The 9,345-nt window shown below is 37.1% G+C and overlaps 1 protein-coding gene across 3 annotated transcripts in view; it reads right to left on the reverse strand.

Moving 5' to 3' along the window:
• LOC139959822 (BAI1-associated protein 3-like) overlaps window positions 1–8,822 on the reverse strand; it is a 34,810-nt gene extending 25,988 nt beyond the window's left edge. Inside the window, exons 1-3 of one of the 3 annotated variants that reach the window (XM_071957700.1) lie at window positions 8,389–8,822; window positions 1,564–1,682; window positions 521–628 (exon numbers count right to left, since the gene is read on the reverse strand). In XM_071957700.1, coding sequence (XP_071813801.1) covers window positions 521–628; window positions 1,564–1,617 — 162 coding nt within the window. In that variant the 5' untranslated portion in view covers window positions 1,618–1,682; window positions 8,389–8,822. Of the gene's footprint in view, window positions 1–520; window positions 629–1,563; window positions 1,712–2,139; window positions 2,274–8,388 lie in introns of those variants that run through there. The other 2 variants (XM_071957698.1, XM_071957699.1) reach the window with 2 other exon arrangements.
• Window positions 8,823–9,345: the final 523 nt, after the last annotated feature.

The following is a 9,345-nucleotide window of genomic DNA, read 5'->3' on the forward strand; positions in this document are numbered from 1 at the left end:
TGTGAGTCTTCGATGATGTTAATAATAATAATTAGTCTATTACTGCGTGGAATCCAACAAAGGAAGAACAGGGGAAAAATTAAAGATATCTAATAACATTGTGAAAACATGAGTTTTAAGACAATGCTTAAACTGATTAAGTGAGTCTGAGTCCAGAGACCTCATATCTACTGGATGTGAGTTCCACGAATGGTTGGGGGAGGGGGGGGACAGCATGATGTAAGCTGGGATCCCTGATCATTTTCAATTGAGACACTGGAACATTACTTAGCTAGTTAAGATATTGTGATCTAGATGTTACATCTAGATCTTAGTTTGTTTGATGTAAGATTCACATGAGTAACTTGGTGTATTAAATTCAACATCACAGTAGGTCAAAATGAGGACTTTAAAATCTATGTTTAGATTTATAGGAAACCAATGATGGCCAAAATAAAAACTTCATAAAAACAACAACAACCACAAAACAACAAAATAAAAACATCAAAATCACTAGCTAGTTTCTGTTTTGATTACTTACGCTCTGTAGATACAGAAATAACTGTTGTTTAGGAGGAGTAGCCTTTTCTCCTTTCACTCCCAATCGATGAAGAATAGAAAACAGCGTAGAGCTGTAGAGGGCTTCAGTCTATCAGAAGAAATAGGTCAAAGTTTAACTTATCAAAGAAAATTATGATATTGCTTTGGCGCAATGCTATAATGTGGCCTACGGGGTCAAAGGAATGTCTTTAAGGAATAGCTTGGAAACACAAAGAGCCCTGCATGAATACCTATTTTTATAACAGGATCCAATGACATCTTTACATGTAAACAAGTAAACAGGAAAAGAAATTGTTGTCTTGTGACTCCACCCTTATTAATTGTTAATTATGTTCCATATAACCTCAGAATAATGTTTATTTATCTAATTATTTTTTTCTCAGTATAAATGGTACAAGCACAGTACAGTATGTTGTGTGAACATTACAAACTTTCTCTAAAAAGCCTGAACAGGTACATTTCCTCAGAACAAGGGAATGGTGGGGAGGGGGGGTGGGGGTGGAGAGGTTTGAAATTAAAGCTGTGAAGCACAAAAGTGATTTAGTATTACACCATACATGCTAGAGAGCATTGTTATTATATGTCATCGATGCTCAGATTTCAACTAGCAAGTTACTGCCACTTTAAAAGTTGTTACCCATATAGAGATACTGTACTAATATGATCTCTCTCCAATGGTTAGGAGTAATTTGAGGGATAAGAAGCCCCAGGAAAACTATATGTGAAAACTTCAGGCAATTTTGGGTATGTGCTTCAGTTTGGTGCCAATAGGCCTACGGATGACCTTTTAAAAAACATAAACATAAGCTGGAACACTTTTTAACTGCCTGCAATAAAAAATATTATTGCAATGCTAAAGAAAAATTACCTCATTCATGTCATTTCTGTGCTAATCTTGAAAGCATTGTGCATCTAATAACTATTAATAACTCTGGTACCGTATAGTACAAACCAACATTGATAATACCTGGAATATATTTCAATTATCAAAAGATATTAGTTGTATTAATGATGTACACTAACCTCACGTGTACTCAGGTGCGGAATATCGGAACATTTTTCTTGGACTTCAGCCATCTTGTTAATAGGGCTCTCCTAGTTTCGTTCGGTTAAATTTTGTACGGCTTGTACACTTTCACTCTCTGCCAATGATTCAATATTACAGGTTTACCTTTAAAATAAAAGCATAGTTTGGAAAGTGAAATTTAGCAAGTTCCTCACACATCGCAACTTGCATGCACTTCGAAACAGTATTCACCCTTGTTTAAGTTACGTCATAAATGCTATCTGTTTAATTAGTTACTAGTGTGTAACACTTGGTCAGCAGTGCAACAAGGGAATCAGAGCATCCAAAACCGATCACAAACAGAATGATCATATAGTTTCTGAAATCGCTTGATAGAAGAAATGTGACAAATGACAACAAACCAATCCTTGAATAAATTGATAAAACCTACAATAAATTAAAATGTACAATTAATCCACTTCAAAATATCCATGGTAGCCAATCATATGCTGAGACATAATCACTGCAAGATGTAAACATCATTATTAAAGTCCATTAACAACACTGGACATGTATAATATACACCCACACACCAGTGAAATTGGATAGAGTTACCAATTATTTCATCTTGATGTTCAAGTTAACTTGAGCTACTGTATACAGAGGGAAAGAAATCCACCGTGATATATCTGAACATTAGTTGTGATTTTTCCCTGTACAGAAAGCTAAATGTACTGTATATTATATGACAGTTTTATTGGCACAGTTTAAACAGCAGATGCAAGACAAATCCTGACTCTATTGCTACAGTAGTAAACACATCCAACCACCCCTGACCAAAGTTCCAATTAAGATACCAAAGTTTACTCTCTTATTCATTGTTTGCTGTACGGATTGATCACACCAGACGATGTGCTATATATAAGTGATGCCTTGAAGATTGACGGTGGTTTGTAATTCATTAGAGTCTTTGCAGATCTATGATGATGGAGCAAAGTTATGTACGAAATGTAATCTCAATCGTACATGCATGTGTTTACTAGATTAGACAGACAGTTCAAGGGGCCGGAAAACACCTGCTCCAGTCCGAAGAAAAGGATGAATAAGCAAAATTAAGGTGAATGACAAACTGACTACAGAATGGAGGCCTAGTAAATTTAGTGCTCCCAAGTTTTTAAGGAATTCAGTATTGCTCACAAATAAGTTTTTGTTCTTTCAGGCCATCCTTAAAAGCTATTTATGATCGACTGCATGATACAATCAAATAAATTTGTTACTTTAAAATGTTAACACATTTAAGGATATGACTATCGCTGTGTTAGCATTAGAGATTTGAACCGTCATTTTGGTTCTAACTGGTTACTAATTGCTGTTCCAGGTAAATAACGAGGACTAAACAAAACCCAAGAGGGAACAATCTAAATCTTGCATCAACAATAAGAACCCTACAATAAGTTTGACAGTTCTCTACTGTATTTTTAATGATGAAACAACTAACTGTGTGAATCACAGGACTCAGTTTACATGCTCTATTCAACAAACAACATAGACACAGGCTGTATGTAAATTATTAATGTTATGATTATTAAAATGAAATGGTTTATAACTTTATTAATATTTGAATGCAATAAGGAGCGAGTTACTGTTCAAATTTTGGGTAGCAGTTTTTTAGGACTCTGAATGAATTTATTCACTTTAATATCATTTAATATAAATAAATTTAATATAACAACAGGGCTTTACATTTAGCGTAGCATTTTGCAACATTGAACGGGTCCTTAAGTTTGAGCAAACTTCTTCACAATTTTCAAATGTTTTCACCTGGATTGTTTCATAAAGGGTCCTTTTGAACAGTACTAACTATAAGACCTTTTTCAATATAACATTTCATTTAGAGTAATTACCATTAAAACAAAATGTGCTATAGCATTATTTTGTACACTGGTTTTAATCGATTTCAGATCAAAAGTCTACATTTTCTCATTATAATATACAGTACACCAGTCTATACAATCATTCTGTCGAATCTTTAACAATAACAGTAGTCAAAGGTCACTGTAACCAGATATTTTCCTGTTGACTATTTAAAGAAAGTCAACAGTTACTGATTATCTGGAAAGAACCAAGGATGTGGTCTGAACTCTACTCTTGAACTTTGAACGAACTCTTGAAAACATTTAATAAATATGAACCACCTCACATAATAAACACACCATAACCAAGGACTACATGTATAATACTGACTGTAAGTAACATTTATGCCTACACTGTCAAAATAAAGTTCATCAGTATGACTCCAAAATATGCTAGAAAATCAATTAATGGTCAACCCATGATAATTCAAAGTTTTACAAATGTTTCACTGCAATGGCGTAGGAAGGTACTTTTGAGTGAAGACTGATGGCCGGCCTGGGGGAAGGGTCTAAGGGGAGGGGGTGTCCCCCTCCCCTTTGGATTTTTTTGCATTTCCAGGTGGCCTCAAATGCAATTTGGTGCAATATAGCACACTTCAACACTCAATCCATTTTGTAAATAATTTTGCATTTTCACCAGGCCTTATAGATGCAATTTGGTGTTCCAAATGAGATTTTTTTCTGAAAAAGGGGTTTTCTGACTCGCGGAGCGGGGGGCGGAATGATACTTCCGCCCCCCCCATATTTTTCACTGGGGGGCTGGCGCCCCCCCAGCCCCCCCGGTTCCTACGCCCTTGTTTCACTGCCACCTTAAAGCTAATTAATTGCATTAGCTGCACTGATACACTAAAGGGTGTGAAGACTTGCGCACAAAGAAACGTCTCATGCCGGGAATCTGACCTATTATCGAATGACGTGTAACAGAAGTGTTAGACACCATCATCGATCCCAGAAAATACACACACAGCTTGCTACTGTCGATAATTAGACACTAGTGTACAGTCAATACATACAGCTACAGTCAATAACCATAACACAGTGTACATAGCAGCGATGGACATCTCAGGTCTAGATAAAGGATAACAAGGTATCACGTGTCATTAATGTCTGCATTTTGTAGCGACAAGAAGAAAACTTCATTTGCAAGCAATAGAAAGTTAACTTTTTCAAAGCGTGGCACGCGGTTTGGGGCGAGTCTTCAATGCCTTTAAATCCCCTCACTCACCCTCTTTCCCACACCCCTTCCCCAACCCCAACTTCCACTTGCTCTATTTTAAACACAATACAGTATACAGACTCTGAGAATACTTTAGAGAGACTGGTAATTCCTTTAATTATTGGATGTCTTAAAACCCCACATATACAGTAATGCATGACAGCCATGTGCTGCAAAACTAAGTGCCCCAGTTTACCAGTAAATTATGTTGCTCAGGTAGTCTGAAAAATCCTGTTGATGAAAGATCTAATAAGACTTTCAGGAAATGAAACAGGAGTTTTCAGTTTACCAGTGAATTATCTGCTCAGGAAGTCTGAAAAATCATGTTGATGGAAGATCTCATAGGACACTCAGAAAATGAAACAGGATACCCAAGGTCCCGCCATCAAGAGCCCAAGACTTAAAGTTTAGCTATTACTTGTTACTATTACGTTGTTCCTCTTTTGCAAGTATGCAGTATTACAAGTAGTTTCAACTTTCACCTGTTTTAAACAGCTTTATATACCTTCTTCTCTTCAATTTGGTTGCAGAATTTGTTTCCATCATACAGTAGATATCACTGTAATTAATGATAAGGATATATACCCTTGTCGCATACCTTTCGTATATATCCATATATCTGGCAAAATTCTACTATATATTCATGATTTACTGAGACTATTCATAATTATAAACAAAACAATAACTGCATTTCTTTATCCACTTGCAAAAAAAGATTAAAGCAGTATGAGTTATCTACTATAACTAGTGTTGTACAATAGCAAGTCTACAGAAAATGGTTGCATGTTTGCAAAGCGTCACCATTAACCCACTTTCCGATCAGCGACAAATGCCTCTTGCTCAGAAATGTACTCAATTCTTCTGAAGCCCCTACAGTATTTTTTGTCTCATATCTGATTTCTGTCTACCCATGATTCTCACTGGATTTCATTCTGGTGTGAACTCTTTGGTGGACTGAAAGAAAGTTTCCCCTTGAAAATTTTTATAAACACAACGGAACATTTTTTCACTCATATGAACATGTTCATTTTAGTCAAATTTGATCTTATTACTGTCCCAAAGTTTTCCAAGTGCTCTTAAGGTTAGTCATTTAGCTTTCAAGTTTCCAAATGAAGAAGACTAAGTCAACAAAATCTACCAGGCTGTCATTATTAGCTGACGATACTGTACCTCTACACAGGGTGTCCTTTTGAAAACAATTTATAACCGAAGAAATAAGTTACTCAATTTATGAACATTTGTTTGGAGAAAATTTGAGGAAGGTTCTATTGGTGAGACTTGCTGTCTGAATCTCATGAAAAAGCAACATAATTTTATGCACTTCCTTACCTTGCACAGTACAGTAGTCGAAAACTTCCCAGAAAAATTACAACAAATTCAGAGAGATATGTTAAATGTTTCTACTGTATATATAATACTCGATGCTGTAGTCATATAGTCAATGACTCTATGAGAAAATACATTTATGATTTCACTCCAGTACCTTTATATCTATAAAGCAGCTCAGAGCAGAACAGTCCTTTAGAGAATAGAATGGTACTCAAAGAATGGCTGAAAAAACCACTGTTCCATACTGTAGTAAGGAAATATGTTGATGGGTTATCAGTTACACAAAGTGTGTAATACAAAACTACCATTAAGAGCTATCCTCATGCATGGTTGATTGGCAAATACGAAAGCCTTCCCTTTTGTACCTTTGGCTCATTCTGTGAACTTGATTAAAGGATCTCTAAACTGTCTGAAGTCTGCAAACATACCCGCAAACAAAAGGAAAATGAAAGAAAAAATGTGACTGAACAATGTGAGGCACAAGTTCCACAAGGGCTGCTTATCATTTGGCAATTTTTTTTTTTTTTTTAACTTTCCAAAGGTACACTGTACTAGTGTACTCTATGTGTAAATTTCAGTGAGCACTATGTTCTTTGAACCCCAGAGCTTTTCAAAATTTCATCCTCAAGTTTACCAAAACCAATCAAAAATTAGTCAGATTTTACACTGAAATTGATCAAAAGTCCTAACTTTTTTTTCCTTTCACTAAGTACTGCACTTTGCAAAATTGATCTTGAATTGAATTTGTTTCTTAGAAGTGCATCTTTTTCTGTCAAAGAAAACAGCTATTTCAGTATTTGATACAAGGTTGGCATTTTCTTCCAGATATACCGATGCATATTTAAACACAAATTGAAATGTATCACGTTGGTCTTACGTAGGTGACATGCGTTGTTGCTTAGCTGTGAAATTTGACAAGTTTTCCCAAAATTAATGCTATTTTAAAACATTGACCTAGGCCTACACTCATGTTAAGTATCCTTCAACCCAACCTACAGTAGGCCCTAACCTATTGTAGCTACTGATTGATTATATACTCACAACCAACCAGATGACTTAAAGGTTGCTATTAGCACCCTGAAGATGTCTACCTATGCTACACACATGTATTATATGGTAGCCAATGTCAAATTTGGCAAACATCCCAACACTTTGGGCTATTGCAAGAAATTAACGGTACAACTAGAGAATTTAGCAGACTTGAAGCCTCACTTGCCTCCAGTGGTGCGGCACTGTGACTGCATGCAGTCACAGTCATCAGACACACTATGTTCTATCACCACTGCAAGGACGGAGGCTTAGACTAGTATGGGATGTTAATATTTTAATGTAATATTCTCAGTACATGCAGTCAACATTAAATTTATGATTCAGTTTCCATCCCCCACTGCGACTCCAGAAAGGAAGCTCAGTCGACTCTTGAATCATGTTTATGACAACTTTCACATAAGGTTGTATCGTTCCCAATAAAGCTTTCATGACCACTGTGACTGCCACTGATCGATCGACCCTTACCAGGATGTGCTCAGGAATATTTGAGTGCCTGGCAGATTTGTGCGGTAGTGTGATCCACATCCTGGGGGGGGGGGGGGGATGTCCCCTTTTAAATGTGTTGCAAATGAAGTAGACTATGCTTAGTTGGCAATTGGTGCTTTTTCTATTTCTGGTACAAAATTCTGTGCCAAGTATTCACCCATCTTTTGGTAACTAAATTTGAGAGAGTGCTGCAAAAGTTTAAAGTACTGTTTGTCTGGGTGGCATTCAGAACTGCTGGGCGCATCCCTGTCTCACAGTACTAAGGCTAGGCTTAATTACTTAGGTCTAGGATAGACCTATGTTCACCACACAGCATAAAAAGGTCCTGCCCTGGCAAAGGCTGGCAAACGTGGAAATTTGTCATTAATACTAATTAGCCTCCTGCCCTGGCCTTGGCAAGGCCTTATAGGCAGACTACAGGATTAGTTTTGCAATACCATAGGCCTGTGACTGGGGCTTTGCCGCCTATAGTTGAAGATTATGGCACATTGCTCTAACTATCTTTAGTCTGATTCTGAGCTTGCCAGAGGCTAGAAAAAAAATATTTCAGGTGAATGTAAATTATGTAACTTCTACCGTTTGGTCTTACTCATCAGGACAGTCCAAAACAGATTGCAGTTAGCCAGTTACCGACAGAATCTGATGAGATCTCAAAGACTGACTAAAACTTAAGTGTCTGGTTAGACGCCTGGAAAGTCACTAAAGCAGTCTTGGATTAGGAGGTCTAAATGTGTTACTTGTTAGTGTTACTTATAAAGTGTTCCTGTTAGTACTAGTACTAGTAGTGTTACTGTAGTGGTAAGGCCTAGGCTAGCCTATTTCACTTTTCAACTTAATTGACGCCTTACCATGTTCTTTTCAAGGAAAGTCACCCAGGATATAGTCTGTGCACGAAAGCTAACCACACGATCCACTCTCAACCCAAAGTTTAATCCGTGACACATGTGATTCCCGGAACATAAATTCACATACTGATAACGACATACCGAAAGTGAAACAATCTTCTCAAGAAGAAATTTCATTGGCTCGACTAACCTACGAATGCGATCTATGCATCCACCCTCATGATATTGTCAACGTGCGCGTAAACACCAAATTTCAGGGCACACTATAGTACACTGGTATAACCTATGTTAAATCTTTGACGCGTTTTAAATGTTCGCGCAATACTTTTGATTTGTTATTTCATCTCAAGAGCTGTCTTGCCACGCATAGAAATTAATATTTCTATGATATCACGGCGCAGCTCATCTGCCTACTTGTAATGTATAGGCAGATGAGATATTGTATTGCACCCCATATCAGAAATGTGAGGATACATGTGTTTGATTAGAGTGTGCATGAGTGGGTGTGATTGATCAAAGAAGTGTGTCGCGAACTCTTCCAAGACCGTAAGTCTAATCAAGTTGAACCTGGTGAATATCTGAGCTTGACCATGTAAACGCGTGTATGCATGATTGATGACGTCGTAGGTCACAAGGTCAGATGTCAAACGTCAAGAAACTTAAAATTTGCTTTTTAGCCATTTTCGGATTGTCAATTCATGTAGCGGAAAGGCATTAAACCAAGCTATCGTGCATGTAGAGAATGGTGAGACGAATTTAAATAGAACAGCTTTAGGTGTTTAGGGTCGGGATCTAAGGTCAATTAAGGTCAAAGGTCAAACTGGCCTAGATTGTCCGGTAGGTAGGTGCCTGACCATGTAAACTCGTGCCTGTGTGACTGATGATGTCACAGGTGATAGGTCAAACAGCTAATTTCTACCTGTCAACATTTAGGACAATTCATTAAACAACCAAGATACT

This window comes from Apostichopus japonicus, chromosome 19, assembly GCF_037975245.1.
Source record: "Apostichopus japonicus isolate 1M-3 chromosome 19, ASM3797524v1, whole genome shotgun sequence".
In the NCBI taxonomy this organism is placed as follows: domain Eukaryota; kingdom Metazoa; phylum Echinodermata; class Holothuroidea; order Aspidochirotida; family Stichopodidae; genus Apostichopus; species Apostichopus japonicus.